Source organism: Anoplopoma fimbria, chromosome 21 (assembly GCF_027596085.1).
Source record: "Anoplopoma fimbria isolate UVic2021 breed Golden Eagle Sablefish chromosome 21, Afim_UVic_2022, whole genome shotgun sequence".
NCBI classification, from domain to species: domain Eukaryota; kingdom Metazoa; phylum Chordata; class Actinopteri; order Perciformes; family Anoplopomatidae; genus Anoplopoma; species Anoplopoma fimbria.
The window spans coordinates 19,387,242-19,405,727 of NC_072469.1; the positions used below are offsets into that span (position 1 = coordinate 19,387,242).

The 18,486-nt window shown below is 39.6% G+C and overlaps 1 protein-coding gene across 1 annotated transcript in view; it reads left to right on the top strand.

Annotated features, from left to right (window-relative positions):
• The window catches only part of cntnap2a (contactin associated protein 2a), a 304,116-nt gene that overhangs the window by 247,666 nt on the left and 37,964 nt on the right, over nt 1–18,486 (top strand). The window contains exon 19 of the mRNA XM_054622578.1: nt 13,775–13,945. Coding sequence (XP_054478553.1) covers nt 13,775–13,945 — 171 coding nt within the window. The remainder of the gene's footprint in view (nt 1–13,774; nt 13,946–18,486) is intronic.

Genomic DNA, 18,486 nt, shown 5'->3' on the forward strand with positions numbered 1-18,486 from the left:
TTAAAGATAACTTCAAACCTTACAGGGCACCTGCACAGATAAAATGTAGACCTGTGTGAACATTCTGGATTAGCTGCAGCTGTAAAAGGGACCTTTGAATGAGGCAGGAGAGCTTCATCTGCAATGGCCTATTTGAGAGGAAATATGTGCCTTGATGACAGCTGCTGAGAGGGGGGGTTTCAGTTTCAAATCAATTCTCAGTGGGTTGTAGTCTAGGGGCATGACTGCATCACCTGTGTGAACAGCTCATCAAAGGTTGAATCAAGAGAACACCTCCAGTCTCTTTTATACAGCTCGTATTAAAAATCCCATGTTAGCATAGTGTAAAGCTTTTGAACAGTCAGAGGAAGCACATGGACTTTTAATTAATTTGTAGACAATTCCTGGACAAACAGTTAATTGTACTTGAGCAGAGTTTTGAAATTGATAGGGTTATAACGTGATAATTTAACTCTGTGAAAGGAATTTATAGAGAAAATGAGATGCTTAAAATAAAGGCCGCTGGGCTTTACAGACAGGTAGAGGATAAAGGTTGTCTTACCTATTAAGATACAGATGGCTCCATGATGTCTGCTGAACCATATCAGTGTTGCATCTGAAATGCCAACACATTGCTAAGGCAGGCCAAGTAGTACTGCATGGACAAGGTAACATAAGATCACATTCTCCTACAGTATATCTTTTGTCCAGAGAAGGTCATTTGTGATCCTCAGGACCAGACTGGTTTTAAACATTTCCATAATTCTGCTCCTTCAACAGAGAAGACTGGTTGTTCAAGTGAAGTTTTGCATAATGCAATGTGACGGTTACTATTTATTAAAGCCTGTGTGTTGACTCTACTGGTGTGCTGGTGTCTTGTAAAAAAAATGATTAAGCATGGCATGACCATGTTGGCTTTACAAATATCCTTAAAGTTGAAATAGTTTATGAAGCTTTCAAAGCTGAACATTGTTTTTTTGTCCATCATTTCTATGGTGTGGTCATACATTGATATGATGATACAAGTTGATTGTGAAGCTTGTGATGAGGTAGTGATGCAGTGTGATGGCTGTGAGAATATCATGTCACGTATGTACAGCTGGGCTGAGCTGAATGGCAGATACTTGCTGATTTTTAGCAGACATTACGCACTTGTTTATCAAATCTTGGGCTTTATTCAAAATTGCCTACTTCATTCTACAGCCAAAGGCAGTATACAGCACATACTGCATATTGCATTCGTCAGCAGTATGCAGTATGAAACCCTGAATCGATTTAATTTGCAGTATGTGAGGCCAGCTTTGGCCTTTAAATGAGCTCCTAAAGCACTGGACAAAACTGTACTCATACCACTGGTGCAATTTATCAAAAAATACAACTTATTGAGCTTTGAATTATCAATTCATGTTCATGACCATTGTTTATGTGGATGTTTGGTTTGTTTAAGATACTACATGGTTAAGCTCCGCATCTCTAGCAGTTTATTCTAATAGCTTATGGTTAAATAAGACATCAACCAGGGTACACAGTAAATATCAAACAACACTCGGAAAAATATGCTCAAATTGCTCTTTTAAATCATTGCTATTATCATTTAAGTTGTCACTCATCTGGCGATATCAATGTTTTCCTATGGTGTGACAATAGTATGTGGAGGAATAATAAAGTTTGCCTATTTACTCTGTCTCTCTGCGCTGCTCCGTAACCTTACTACTTCACGGCTTGTTTTAGTCATTACTTCAAAACCTCACCTCAGTGAGTCCTTAATCCTCTTTGCCACTTGTTATATTTATGCATCATAATGACCACCAAACGCAAATGCATTTTAACAAGGGACCCCCATCTTCGTTCTTCACAACACACACATATCCCATTCATTCCCCTCTCACTGCTCAACACTACTCCACTCCTTAACCAAGAGCCCTTTCTAGCTGCAGAAGGCTGTAGACAACATCTACATGAAGATGAGGTACAATATAATCTGAACACAACAATGTATTTTAGCTGACTTGATGGCTTTTATCAGCTTGTACCTGCTTTTGTGTAGCGGTCCTTATCCTCTGGCCCTTTCTTTCTACCTCTAATCCGAGGTTTCTGGTTCAGATAGGAGCACTGGTATGGGTGGCTATCGAGTGTCCCCACAGAAAAGTCCCCGTTCCTGACCACCGACCAGAATGTTATCTAAAAATCAACCCAGGAGTTTCAGCTCGTTTTTAATCAACCAGCACAGTTTTTTTCTAGATCATTCTGTACTTCAGCTTACACACATCCAGTCAGTGAGGTGATGGTGATTGTTGAAATTAATGAGGATTCTATTACCAACAAGCAAAAAATAAAATAAACTATGGTGTCATGCTAAATAGGCTACTTTATTTCACCTTAAGGAAGGAAAAGAGTGGGAACAACCAGCAGAATTCAAAAAAGGGAGAGACTATGGTCTTAATTATCTTCACTCTAATGTCGAAAAATATTTCGCTTCTTTTTTTAATTCCAATCCCAGTCGAAATGAAACATTGTTTGTAAGTTTTGTCTGAAAAATACATTCAGACATTGTTAGCGAAACTTTTGGAATGTAAAAAACCTGTTCTGTCGATTAGAATTTGCTTCTGATGGCTTGAACGGGGTTTTAATTAAAAACTATCGTGAGAGAGAACAAAGGAAAACACATTCATAGCCAAGTACAATTGGGCACATTGTTATTCTAGTGTTGCACTTGGGTGTGAAAATAACATATTGTGCTGATCATTCAGAAAATCATTTGCTTTATTTTGACTTGTCATTTCTGCTGTGAAAAAGGACTTTGCGTGTGGGGTGCACTTCTGCATACTTGTGTTTTCGTGTTTGCAGCATGAATTTTTGTTCATGTATGTGTGTGTGGCCAGATAAATGTATCTGAACCCTTTCCAGAGACTTTCCATCTTAACACCACTCTTATCCTTTCATTCTCGTTTTATCATGTAGTGTTGTATTTTTGGTTGTAAACAGTTGGATATCCGGTCCTTCAGAAACACACACACACCCTACGAGGCAGTTTAATCCTTACTGTTTCTCTTTCTGTCTATTCCTCTAATCAGTGTGGGCGCACTGCTCGCATATTGACCAACTCTCTTTCCTCCTAACGCATGAGCCTGTGCTGTTTCACTTTGTTCTGACCTGCGGTATGTCTGTCCTGCAATGTGTACTGTGTTTTTATATGGACAGCATGAATTAAGTGTTATACTTGGCTAAATGTAACATTTCTCATTCTGAATCTTAGTGGGCTTTCAAACAAACTCATTAAAAGTGAAATGGATAATGGAAATCTTTAGCCTAATGACATAAAGCCACACAATCATAAGGCATAGCTCCCATTACAATCGTAAATTCAGTACCTGCAGGGCTAGAAAAGCACATACCAGCATGTGATGCACAGCAAAACAACCGCAACCATTGATGTCTATGTGCCAAGCCAACGTGAAGCGGGGCTGATGCAGCAATAAAAAAAAAAATTCACCCCCAGATCCACACATCCTGGTTTGAATGCTTATTCTGTCTGTATAGTGTGTCTGGTGTATGCTATTGGCATCAATAAATGTGCATCAAATTACGCAATGCTACACGACCAGCATGTGCCTTTTCTGGGCCCCAAGTACAATCTGTTCCTTGGAGGCGGCAGGATTCAAGAAGCTGATTTGTTTGTTTAATATGCATAAAGCGTCTTCAGGAGCCTTTTCTCTCATCCCTACTGATTGTGACCTTAACACAAAATAGACTACAACTACAGTAATAGGAAACGTATCACGTTTTTCTTTAGTCTGGAACAAGAGAACCAAACTAAAGCTGTGAAAGCAGCCACAAAGTATGTATTGTCCACTGAGAGGATTCAGAATAGAGTTGTATGAATTACTCAATCAAGCGGTTTTGTCTTTTGAGATTGGGTTTGCGTCCCTCAACTTGTGTCTTTAATGAATTTTTTTTTATCTCCTAAAACAAAATAGATTAAAACAGCATAGAGAGGAAGTTATGTCGGTTTCTTCTGTGTGATGTAAAAATGTACCAGAGAGATTTTGTGGAAACTAATATCCTGTGGAGAAAAAAGCAAACATGGATTTAATCTTTGGTGCATGGCAGCACGATCATTACGATAATAATGCTTCATATATTATCTATTGACTGCTCATTTTTCATACTAAAGGGAATAATAGAGTGGAGCTATGCAATCCCAGTGGAGTGTGAGTGCAGATAAGTGCATTCTGGGTGTTTTACAGTCAGACTGTATTTCAAAACTAGGGAAAAATGGGGACATGTACAAGAATACCATAGTTCTAACTCACACAGGCTAAGCCCTGTTCTGGACTCTATGGGTAAAGCCAGGTTTATATTTGCCGTAGTGAAGCCAGCCAGAGGCACGTATTAACGTGCAAAGGGTCAACAAGAGGTCGCGGCACTTGGTCGTGCACCTCTAAATTTTTGTAACTTGGCACATGCGATTGCTTGACTCTCACAAATTGTTTACTTATAAAAGCACTATTTTCATGTCATGGGATTATACAAAGAGAGCCAATTCGTTTTTAGACGCTTTAGAAACTCTTCATTTGAGTATATATTTTGCCTGCAAAATCTAATTGTTTACAGGATATTTAACCTTATTTTCTTTATAACGCATGTAATACTTGTCTTGTTTCTTTACTTTTCTTGTAAAAGGCAACAAAGTAGTCCATAAATATGAGATATGAGTTTACAGATAATTACAATCCCTCAACATTTTGGAGGTTGGTTTATGACTTTTTGCCTGTTACACACGTTGTCTTTTTGATTCTTCACAGTTTGTTTGTACGCCCTCTGGCGTTTCGGAGAATAATGCAACTAACAGTCCATTAAGCATAGACTCCTCCATGCATGCTCGGAGCTCGCACGCCATCTGCGGAGGCTCGCGCTACGGTGCCAAGAGCGAGGATAAACAAGCTTAACACTCTCCTCAAATGCATTCGCCCACTGAAAATTTGCATAAGCGTAACCCGCCAGTAAGGATGTGCCTTTCCAAATACATGCGGAACCCACTGTATATGTTGGATTGAGGGCTGTCTCATGCCACTTTTAATGCATCAGGCATGCTGCGAAGGGGTTTAGGCGACATGACGGTCTTTGGCAACTCTCTCATGAAGTGGTTTTTGCACGGGGTCAGGAGGAAACGTCCGGTGATGCGTACCTCCTCCCTGCAGTGGAAGTGCCATTGGTGCTAAAGGCCCTGTTGAAGGGTCCCTTTAAGCCTCTGAAGTGTTCCTCTCTGAAGTTGGTGTCATTCCAGACAGCTTTGCTGGTTGCACTGACCTCAGCTAAGAGAGTGTGTGAACTAACAGCCCTGTGGGTGCACCCCAGTTGCTTTCTGCTTCGTGGTGACCATAGCTGGGCTACCCTCAGACCAAATCCATCCTTTGTTCCCAAGAACTTCGGAAGTACATTCAGGTCGAGGCTTTTAAAGCTGGAGGCTTTTTGTCTTCCACCCCATGCGGGGAACAGCTGTTCATGTGCGTCAGAGATGGTAAAGCCCAATTCAAGAAACGCTCGGCGGGATGGCTTTCTTATAGAGCTAGAGCTACAATATCATACCCTTCGTTATGGTTTACTCCAATGCACCCGCTTTCTCAGTCTGTCCAATCCTCCGGGAGACAGGAAGTGGCCTGGTTCTGTCGAGGGTGCAGAACATGACAGAACACCTGCCCTCTCTCCTCACCGGTGTCGCACTCATCATGGCCCCTTCATCAACAACCTAGTGCCCCTCTCACTAATGTCCCTTCATCAGAGAGCTGCCAACGTACAAACAAACCAGGATTTAATGACCCATGACGTCACATCTGTTTGTGTATGTGGGTCTATCATGTAGCAGTATGGCAGACACAATTACCAAAGATAGATCCCTCTGTCACTTGGAAGGAGCCATAGTTTCTTTGTTTCACTCTATCATCCACTGGTGTGTGTGTGTGTGTGTGTGTGTGTGTGTGTGTGTGTGTGTGTGTCTGGGTGTGTGTATGTGTGTGTCTGAGTGTGTGTGAGTGTTGCGGATGATGACCAGAGGATAAAGAATATTGAAATGTGATAATGAGGATGATGATGAATCTATATCTTGAGTCTTAAAACTCTTCCAAGAACTGTTTGCATGAACTCCGGGGCACTAATGGTGTGGTGTGACAAACCTTTAAGTTACAACCTGAGGTCTGAATAAACTCACAGAGGAGAAATAACCACATAAGCCAGTTTAATCAAATCACGAACCTTTTACAGGTTCAGGGTTATTGGTGTCTGGTTTCCTTCAAAAGACTCAAAGAAGACACTGGAGACCAACCAAGGAGACATAGTGAACTTATGAGAACAGAACGAAACTCATTTTACCATTAAATTGTACATTAATTAATATGCTTTTTTTTAAGTAACCATCTAAAATGTTCTGAAGTCATGCATTACATGTTCAAACTAACAAGCAGAAGCTGAAGAACAATTAGCTACAGAGATAGGTTATGAGCTGTCCACTTGGAGTATGACCCCATATGTGGCTCTTAAAATCACGCACAAACACCAACAAACAGAGACACAACCAACTGTGAATACAAGACTAATGGATACTGACATTAAAGGCAAAATAACATGCACTTTAATGAGTATATTATGCTGAGTTTAGATGTGTGTAGTCATAAAAAGTTCACTCTGACATGTTAATTGTGGAAATAGTTTGAGGAGGCAGGACTGGCTTTTCTTTCCTGTAGACTACATTTCCTTAAGAGATGCAACCCAAAGCTGTGATTCAGTTAGTTTAGTTTAGTTTATCTATTTCAGTTTATATTTACTCTTCTTGTCTCTCATTCTGAAGACTGATTTGTGTTGATATGTTTGGATTACTCATTCATTTACTTTGCATATAGGTACACCTGTATCTACCATCTACATAGGCATGTCTGTTATAGTGTTTGCCTTTACCTCACATAACAAGGCTGTTGTCTACGTTGTGTAATTTAATTAATTCTATTTCAACTAATCAGGTTTTATTCAGTGATTTAATAGTTTGTTACTGTTCTGCAGCTGAGATAGCCCAACTTTGAAATTTGGAAGATTAAAGGTGCAGGAAACTTCTCCTGTGTGCCAAGTGTGTAGGATAACTACGGTAGACCATGAATTATTCTCTAATTCATCCTTTATTCATTATAGTCTTCTTTTTTTCATTTGGTTTGTCTGCTTAGTAGTTTAGATGTGTAGGTAGTAGTTCAATAAATATTTCATTTATAAAGAACTTTCTCATGTGATTTGTGTGTGTATGAAATAAGTGTACACCACGTCCAAGAACTTTACCCTATTATGATACTCAGTTTATTATTATTATTTTTGAATTGTCCCTGTTTTCCGAAATTGTGTGGCATCATGAAAGTGAATCTAGAGTTAAATTCTGTTACATAGTTTGACATTAATTCATCAATAGTTAAAAAATATGCTACAAGCAATAACGCTACATTAGAGACAAAGAGAGAGTTATCCTCTTTTTTATTGAGTGACCAAATGAACAAGCTAACTTTAAAATGAAGATGACTTTGAGGTATGTTTGAAATAGTGCTGGCTTAGACAGCGAAACATGGAGCAGAAATTATATATTGGCCCATTAAGGCTTATTAAACATATATTAAAAATTTCACACGTGAATTGGTACTCCGTGTATGATTGATGCTTCTCATACTGAGCATGGAGCTCTGTCTCAGTAAGAGCAATGATGATTGGCTGCCATATAATGGGTTTTCATAGGCAAATGACTAATGTCTTGGGCAGTCAGGGAAAGTTTTAGCAAAGGAGGTACTGTGTGTATGAACGTGTGTGTGCACGCTCTGTGTGTGTGTTTTTTTCTGTGGTGTGCACATTAGCAAGTTAGAGTGTGACTTTCTGTGTGTGTGTGTGTGTGTGTGTGTGTGTGTGTGTGTGTGTGTTAAACGTGCTCAGGCATTAATGAAGCCCATTTTCATGGCTAGTTTAAAGAAAGCCCTATACAGGCACACAGAGAGGAATTAGTCCTATTTATTGATGTTAAAAGGGTTTGGACATTTTAACAGATTGGAATGAAAATAAATGACTTCGAATGGCACAAAGCAGCATATATTCTATTATTTTAATATAATGCACCTGCTATGAGACATGCTTGGCCTCATGACTGACCACAATGAAGGCTTACAAGGGTCACCTATGATAGTTCAGAACTAATTAATTGGTCTGTATCCATTTGTCACTGTTCATATGCCCACATTGAATGTCTTTGTAGTGATGTCATTCTAGCATGCTTTTTAAGACATTGAAGGATCTGGTGTGCAGACCCTCAAAATGTGGGCTCATTACTTTTGTTTTTAAATAGTCTGAATTAATGTGTTCATTGGGAATTTTAGACCTAAACCAATAGAAAATCAAAAGTCTGATCTAATAATGCCATTTGTAACACAAGTACTTTGTAATTTAATTATTACTTGTGGGTTGTTTTCTTGTACTACGATCTGATCCAGAATTTGTCGTCCATTTGTATTTTATCCTCGTTATTTTTTACTTTGACTATTTCCTGAGCTTGTCACAGGACATTGTTTCCTCTAACCTATGGTGGTCAGCATCTTCTTGCAGCATGAGTGAGCTATTTTGGGTATGTAATATGTACCATGATGACCTGATAATTTTGTAAATGCATGCTAATACAAGAAGATGAGTTTCGAGGTAATCAAAAACAGCAGACAAAGCTGCACATGGAAATATTTCCTGGAAATAAAGTTTTAGCATGGCATGGTATATGAAAAGAAAGCTTACATGCATTCCTTCCTTTAATGTTTATTTATACACTAGAAATAATTAAAAGAAAATAAGGATTCAAATGATTACTATTTCTCTTTCTGTCTTTGCTACACTTTTTTTTCATCTCTAAATTTATATGATTATATCTCTGAAGATTTAGTGCTAAAAACGCTTTTAAACAACAAGCAACTTCATTTTATGTGAGATTTATGAAGGACTATGACAGACATAAACTAATTACCTGAAGTTTCATATGCTGTATATACTGTAAACATACAGAACCTAGACCATCAAATAACACGCCTCAGATAGCTCAATTGCACATAGATGAGATGAAATACAGGTCTCAATGGAAATGTACAAATAAGCACGGGAAAGTATATGAGTGTTGTGCCGCAGCTTCATAACTTTCCGAACAATATAAAGGTTCAAGTGTTATGTTTTGAACAACGATATCTGAGACATGCCCTTAAGGGCAAAGATGCATCACCTTCTAAGATTGGAGCTGCTGTCTCTTGTGTTAGGCCACGTCCACACTAACCCGTTTTCAAATGAATCCACATATCTTTTTATAGATTTTTATATTTTTTTATCTTTTTACATAGAGTTAGACCTGCAGTGTTGTAACTAAGCTTGAAAAATAAAACTTCTAAAAACTTCCACGAAATGTGTCTGTTTAGAGTTTAAGGAGGAAGATTTTAGAGGAAGTTCTTGAGTATCAAGCACACGAGTATCAAGAGTAGTGTAATCTATTATCTGTAACCAAGCAACCAATGTACTTCCTGTTTACACCGGCACGCGCATGCCCAGTGTACGTGAATAGTCACATGATATTCGTTTTCAGGGGAGCAAGTCTGGATGCACATAATTTCGAAAACGATGCTGAAACGCATGTGTGGACGGAGATCTGAAAACCCCGTTTTCATTTGAAAACGAGTGAAAACGGGTTAATGTGGACATGGCCTTAGATGACACTATTCTTAGTCCTTGGCCCCCACTACCCAATAACTTTGCACCTGAAGCAGAATAATTGGCAAGTGGAAATTAAATGAGATGGCACAACTTGTGTTTGATCCAGCAAACTGAGTAATAAGTGCTCTAGCAGTCTTGAGATCCTGAAAGTTGTGATCTACAGTGATAACACACTTTTCACTGTGTGAACATCACATGCAGTGTGTGTGAGGATGAGGTTATTAATATGAGCTGTTGTGGCAGTAATTTAGCCTATTCTGCCTGTAGCCAACAGTGTACATTTGTATGCACATATATTTAATGTGTGTGTGTGTGTGTGTGTGTGTGTGTGTGTGTGTGTGTGTGTGTGTGTGTGTGTGTGTGTGTGTGTGTGTGTGTGTGTGTGTGTGTGTGTGTGTGCCTGAAATTGTCCTTGTTAATGACCTGAGAAGGTGCAGTTAGTCATCCTTACCTTCTGCTGGTCCTGACACATAACCCATCTGGTCAAGCATGGACAAATGAATCATCTAGTTGGCTTCCAGACCCAAACTTCACCTCAAATAGTATCTCACATTATGTCAGCCTCTACAGTTCAGTGGGCTTGAGGAGTCCCTGTGGCCTATTCCCAAGGTCGGCAGCTGTTTTCAGTGCAACACCATGTTTCAGACAAATTAGTTGATGGGTCCAAAAATGTCCATAACATGCTGGTAAAAAAGCATGCATCTGTAAAAGAACCTCTACTGATGAAGTATAAATAAATTAAGAAGAGTTTGATGTACCTGCAGAGATTTTTATTTATTTGTCCCAGCATGGGCGTTTAACTTGGGTCTTCTGGTTGATTGATTGCTCTTTTGTGATTGGTTGAGTATGTTTGATTTTCACTATCTTAGTTTTGCATTTTAGCATGCTGACATTTGGTCATTAGCTCTAAACACAAGCACAGCTGGGATCATGGGGATTATAAATTTGAAGGTATTTGGTCATAAACCAAATACTCATCCAGAGGAGGACATGAATGTTTGTACTAAATTTCAAGACAGTATATCCTAAAATAGTGAACCAGTATGGCTAAAACATTTTACCAAATTTGTTTTCACTCCAACACTGGATTAATGTAAAACAGTAGCTATACATCAAACATTCACGCATTCTTTCGTCCTTCAAACGGTGCAGATCGAGCCGTTGATTTATTCTAAGCTTCATGGTCACTGCACCAACAAACCCAAGTATAAAAGCTATAAAGCCTGATGTTGACAAAATGTGAATTGTTGTGACATATGTGTTCTCCATAAGCATGTGGGTCGTGGGCACTCACTTGACTTTGTATTAGTACATGCTGCTAGCTGATGGTCGTCCTCTCTATACACATTGCTGGTCTGCTACTTTGTTTTTGTATGCTTCACTCAGTGCTAGTGTGCATTGCAAGGTGCTTCAAACAGTGGTTTTGGCAAGTTGCACTGTGATTGGAAGTGCTAAAGGCTACCCCCAAGAAACAGACTATTTAGACCATAAAATATGTGGCCTACTCTTTGAAAGAAGAAATAAAATCCAACATTATTCTGCTTCCCCAGTAAATGAGGTGTCCAACAATTGAGTAGCTCAGCAACAGAGGCCATATACTAAATCCTAAGAGCAGATCTGAGAAACTCTTTGGTAAGCTAAATCGACGACTACAGTGGTGCACCACACAATGACACCAAGGGCATCCGTGTGAAGCGATGACAACAGGTGTATTTCGGCATTTGTGTCACCTTGGAACCAATTAGACAGAGAAAAATGGCTTGTTGAGAAAACCTTCACAGATTCCATTTGAAAACCGCCTGTCTTTGAAGTGCTCATTGCTCACCCTTGACAGGTTTCCTAAAAGGCTTTTTTAGTTTCTTGTTTCTTATATATATGAATACATAAAGGAGGTTGAGGTTACTCAAATGAACTCCAATTAATTGATTCGTGTTCCTGTTTGGTGTGACAGGTAGCTCAGTTTATATCAAACTCATTTTGTATCTTTGGCCTACACTTTTTTGGCATTAAGTTAATTTACCTGGCCTTCAAGTGTGTTATCAGGCATGATGACTAACAGTTTAATATCTATGACGTCTCAGTCAGACAGTTTTGTGCTGGGTGAATTTTTTAAACATTTGTTTGATAAACATTTCAATATGGGAGAGATAAATGTGCCACAGAACCTAGCCAACCAGTTGCATCTGTGGATCTGGCACAGGGGCAATCAGAGGTTCATGATTTGGCTTCCATGTGTATTCCTCTAACACTGTTTTCTCTCCAACACTCAGTTTCTGTCAACCCCCTATTGTTTTGTTCTCCTTTGCTTCTCACACCATAGATCCCTTTTGAGCCCATTTTCTCTAACCTCCTCCCACTTCCCTCTTTTCCTCTTGTTCTCTCTGCCTCCTTCTGAAGCGTGACTCGCCTCCAGGCTGTATTTCTATATCCTTGTGTCCTTCTTGCTTCTATGTCTTCGTCAACCCTCTTTTTACTCTCTTGCTCGAAGCACTAAAGGTCTCATTCAGTGCATACAAATAGATATCCAAGCACATGAGACATTTTTATGTTGTTTGTATTTGTGATTTCATATTTGTACTGTGAGGGCTGATTCTGTTTATGCAGTATACTCAAAAGAAAACTGAGCAAACAATTTGCGGGTATGTGTATCAACATTCCTTTCAGTGCTACTCCTGTAACTTTTTGGTTATTTCTTGTGAAATAGTGTCATTAGAGCCTTTGCATTTGTTGCTATCATCAAAACAATTTCTTCATAATCAATCAGTGATTGTAAATTTAAGTGTCACCAATGGCATGTGTTCCTTGTTGCTACTATGGAACATCATAGTCAACTTAATGATTTGCTTCACCTCTGCAGGCTTCTTCATGTACTAGTCCTCAATTAGCCCTTTTCAATAATTGGATGCACCTCCCGTTGATAAATGAACAGTATTCCAACTTCAAACACGCTAATCACAAAGGCAGCATCAGCAGGGGGTTGTGTGTGTGTGTGTGTGTGTGTGTGTGTGTGTGTGTGTGTGTGTGTGTGTGTGTGTGTGTGTGTGTGTGTGTGTGTGTGTGTGTGTGTGTGTGTGTGTGTGTGTGTGTGTGTGTGTGTGTGTGTGAGCTTGGCCACGATCTGCCCTCGCCCCTGGTGACAGGATGTAAGGCAAGGAGGAGAGGGGAGAAGCTCAGTCCTGTCACTGGGAAGAGCTTATCACACTGAGCCAGGAGACACACAGAAATGCATGGACACTGGTGCTACCTACACTTACAGCCATGAACTCACACAAACACACATACGACCCATGTGATTGCATACAACAGTATAAACACATTCAAAAGGAAGCAAAGGAGTGCTAAAATGATAAGTCAATAAGCTGATTAGTTGCTCAACAGAAAATGAATCAGCAACAATGGATAAGCATTTGTCATTTATCTACAATTATTTATCAAATCAAGTGGGGAGTCCTCTTCTTTCCTCTCTACTCTCCATCTTCTTTGAGTGACAGGCGACACGGCAAGGAGGGAGGAGAGGGGATAGCAGAGAAGTCACTACATCAACCACAGTCCGATAATTCATCAGCAGCTGTTTAGCATGCAGCTACTTTGTCTTCATTAGCAGCTGCTGGTTTTGCTTCATGAAAGTCATTAGAAAAGTTGTTATCAAAGATCCTGCAGCAGTGTATCCATGTACCCTTGTCCCCTTCTCAGGGTGTCATTAAGAAGAAAATAAATAGTCTCCCTCTGTGCTCTTACGATATGATCAACTTTTCTATTGAGTATTGTTGAAGTCGCAGGAAATTACATGCTGCGTTAAAACCTCTGCAGAGAAAAAGAGTTTTAGTTGATGAAATCATTTTCCCTGAGGAGATATTAAATGAGCCACATTAGACAATGGACATGAGATAACAATGTTTTATCCAGAATAGATTGATAGCTCTTGGGAATGAAATTAAAATGGATGCATTACCATTTGAAATGAAACCTGATGGAAGGTACAGCAGGTCTATGCGGGATTGGCTGGATGAGAGTTGTGATTCTATCTGTTTTTCCACAGACAACTACTGGAATGCTGCATCCTTCACCACCCCGTCGTCCTACCTGCACTTTGCCACCTTCCAGGGCGAGACCAGCGCCGACATCTCCTTCTACTTCAAGACCAGCGCGCCCTACGGCGTTTTTCTGGAAAACCTGGGCAACACCGACTTCATTCGCTTGGAGCTCAAATGTAAGATGCATCCGAGTGATTGTGTGTGTGCATGGGAGTCATTTCCTCTCCATTTGTCGATCTTATTCTCTCCCTTACTCAGACTCTTTATCTAGCCTAGTGCGAGGTTTAATCCACACCAATCCGATAGGGCCGTGTGCAACCTGGCACCACACACACACACACACACACACACACACTCAGAGTCACATACACAAACACACTGATGAAGAAGCACACACCAGCAACAGTCAATTGCCTTCCTGATTATGGTGCACTACTTTGTGTGATTGCAAGAGAGAGCAATCATTTATTTAAGGTAATTGGTGTGTGCAATAATTATGTCCATTATAAACCTCTGTTTAACCAAATCACCCATTTTCAGGGTTGACAAAACACAAGCTCACACACAGACATATTCTCTCTCTCTCCCCTTTTCTTTTTTCCAGAAAAAAATATTGCAAATGTTAGCATTTAACTCTTAAAAGTAGAAATACACACACCCACACACACATAGGGTCACAATGGTGTCAGTGAAATGGGTAATCTGTGTGTATTTCGTGATGCGTGTAAAAAGAGGGACATCTTCCGATGCAGGAAGCATCTGCAGCGTCACATGTCAACTCTTTCACAATTCCCAACACAAAGACACTCAACTTAAAAACAACTTATATGTGGTCCATTTAAAAAGTTAAAAATATCTCAAATTAAATCTTAATGCTTACAGAAACCCTTAAACACCAATGTTTATTTGTTTTACATTCTGTAGCTAAACTCTGAAAACTGAGCAGAGTACGATAAAATGTTAAAATTATAAAATGTGTGTGTGTTGTAACGGGTGGTGTGTGGACCCAAGTGCAGTACGACCAGGAGACAGAGTAATGTTCAGGAGCTTTATTCAAAGCGGAACAAACAGCAGGTAGACAGGCAGGAGATAACTCATGGGGGATATTCCACTCTAGAGAGCGCTGATCCGTCAGCGGAGCAGGCAGACAAAAACCAAAAGGAGCGAAGGCAAATCTCGTGGTCGGGGACAGAAGGCTGAGTCGGTTACCGGGGCAGAGGGAAGGTGTGTGTGAGACTGGGGTATTTATACTGCAGGGTGTAGGTGCAGCAGAGTGAGCAGGTGAGAGTGATGGTGCTGATGAGGTGGGTGTGGCAGACAGGTGCACTGCATGAGGCTGATTAGGTGAGTGAGGGAGAGTGTGGTAAGAGAGCGGGGGCTGGGCTGTGAGCTGAGAGAAATAGACATAATGCCTGTAATGTGGAGGGGGCCTCCATGGTCTGTTTCCCTCTGTGGCCTCGGCTGAAAGTTACAGAGTATCCCTGAAGAGTAACTGCCGAAAAAATTGGGCCTCATTCACAAATATCGCCTAATGTTTTTTCTTAAATTTGTTCTTGAGAAAAGTCCACGTCAGATTCGCGAGGTGTTTTTAGACCACAGAATTGTTCCCCTCGTTGTTTTTATAATGATTAATCCCATTGTCCTCTCAAATTTAAGGTGTGTGCCACTCTTAATTAGCATAAGCGAACACCCTGCCATCTTTCTTTAGGATTTAAGTACAACTAGGAGCTACTCTTATCAATACTCTGCTCTTCTACATGAGGAAATAATTGCCTTCGAAAACATATATCGTATTTTAAATCAAATTCAGAACAGGATTAAAATGTATATTTTAAATATATCCAAATATTATTTCTAGAGCAGCAACGGTTATGTTTACTGCAGCAAAATCACTATAAAAAGTAATTAATATTGTAAAAATAAATGTAAAACGTTAATAAAATAAATAACATTTCTGAGTGAAGTTTATAAAGGCTGAAGAACACAGATTTCGGTCAGTATCAGTCATTCCTCCTGTCCTCTCTCCTCCTGGTTGCTTTGTCTCAGCAACATTACAAAAAATATATTTCGTCCGATGGTGTGAGCTGTGCTTGCATAAAAATTGCAGAGCTGGATGAGAGACTGCGAACAGAGCCGATTGAATAAGGTTTCATTTTTGTTTACATGTCTCTGCTTGTTGAGATATAACAGATAAAGTATTTACTTTTTACTTGCAAATATCTTTTTGCACGTACAGTAACAAGCTTAGTTGCCGTCAACTCGAGTATCCTTCACTTCACCTGGTTCAATTCACCACGACGGCCTATCTGCTCGCGCTTCGTGTGTGTCCGTGTTTGTGCTTGTGTTTGTGTCTATGTGTGTGTGTGTAGTTGGAGGAGCTCAGCCCGACAGAGTGAAATGAAATCAAAACATTATTAAGTACTAATAAAAACACCAGGAACATCTGGGCTTATCAATAACCAGATCTTTACTTATTTAGAAACCTTTTTTGGAACACATCCCTACCTTCGGATAACATAAAACACGAAAGGCTCTCGCTAGAGCCAGTGTCCGTTCTGGGCTGCTGTAGAAACATGGCGGTGCAACATGGTGGACTCCGTGAAAGAGGGCCGGATCTCTATGTAGATATAAATGGCTTTTTCTAAGCTGACAAAAACACTAAGATTTCAGGTGATTATACACTGATTAAAACATAGTTATGAATGATATATTCCATATCTGCCAATTAATCCCCCTAACTGTTACACATTATTCCTTTAAGAAGAAATGTTTTCTTAAAAGTGGTTTGTGAGTGAGGACCATTGCCTGCAGTGTTTTTGCACATCACATTTGTGATGGGCTGAAAGAGATAAACATATACAGCCCAATGGCTAGAGTGAATACATTCTGATGTCAGCTTCACTCCACCTCCAGGCTGAAAGAGGCTTTTGAGGCAGAATATAGTGCCAACAGCAGTATCCCTTTAGCATCATTAGTCAGATGGAGTTCAACTTTACAGCTTGTGGAAGCCATCACTCATTTGGAAAATCACACAGTCTTCTCAAGGCCCCAGGACGTAAAGAGCTGTGTCTATCACCACCAAAGCATTTGGCCAAAAAGAGCTTGTAGATGTTTTGGAGCCAGATGTTGGGGACATAATGTATGCTGTCTGTTCTGCTGGATATTTTGCCTCTTCTGGCTCAGCCATGATGTCCGTGCACCAGATGATGCCAAGCAGAGGATTAAGGGGTAGGTGTAATATTTTATCATCGCCCATTGCAGTGTAATGTTTCAAAATAAGCACTTTGTACACCCCACTCCTTGATTTTTGTGTGTAAATATTTACACAAAATAACTTCAAAATGAATATCCTCTTATGGCTTGCTTTGGAGTCCAAGTCTGGATGTTTGTGAGAAAAGTAAAAAAGTAACAATCTATAGAAATGAAATAAACCAAATTAATGTAGGTGCATTTTACAGTTGAATGTTCTACAATAAAGTTATAATAGTGTTGTATTTTTTGTATCTACTATATGTGCATCATTTATTATATAATATGCCATCTATCTATTAATTTATAATCTATAATGTAATCTGCTTTCAGATCTTGCAGCAGCAGAGATGGAAAGATTCCCACGTTCTGATCGCAGCTGTGGAGAAGATAAGCCCAGCCCAAAGACATCGCAGTTTTTCTTAGGCTACAAACACTAAATGAACATTTGCAGCTGAGAGGGTGTTCAGTCATGGGAGCATTATCTTATCATGGATAAAGATATGTATTAGTCCACCTTATTGGTTGACAAGGTGGACTTGGACTTGCAGTACGTTTTTGTTTAATGTTTTCATGTTTCATTTTCATATTTCAGTTGATTTTCAATGTGGCAATGTTTGCATTTAACTTTCTTTTAAAGTGAAAATACATTATTTTCTAAACACGTCTTAGCTGTTTTTTTGTCTCTCTTCCATGATTTAAGGCATTGCAGGGTTCCAATGTTGTAAATCCTTATTTTTTATTACACTTAATAAAATCCGACAGGAGACAGTGCTGTTGGCGTAGACATATAAAGTAACATTGGAGACTTGATACTTGACTCAGACTCTAACTCATATTTTAGACTTTATTCAGAGACTTTGGATTTCATTAGGACTCTAAAGACTTCAGACTTACTCATAAGCCTCTCTGCTTTCACCATATAACGACTTATCAGAGAAATGGAAGAAATGGCGACAGAGGAGAGAAGAACAAATCATTTTACATATGAAAAAAGGGACAGCTTTGGACCACCCCATTTCACATTCTCTTGGCCCTTTCAGAGACTCATAATGTCATGTAGCAGATCTCTATGATCTTGTTCCAGCGACTCAAGTTAACATCCCAGTGATCTCAGTGGAGCTGCACTGATCAAGAATGTTAAAATATCAAGCTTCAATTTAATCACATTGTGAAGGGGGTTCCTGGCTCAGCATGGCTGTTGATAGATAACTAATTGCATTTCATTGGGATTCAAAGGAATATGAACATTTGATGTCGAAGACGCTCACTAACCATTTGCAGCTGGTGTGCCTGCCCCGCCATTTTGTGTCAAAATGCCAACCACTGAATAGACACAAAGTCAACGGCAGTTTTTGAGGTAAAGTGCAGTCTAAAGCCATAACACAGGGTGACATTATCTCAGCTGGTTTGCAACCTAAACGCTGCACAAGCTTTTTATTTTCTGTCCCCCAAAATTCTTACAGTT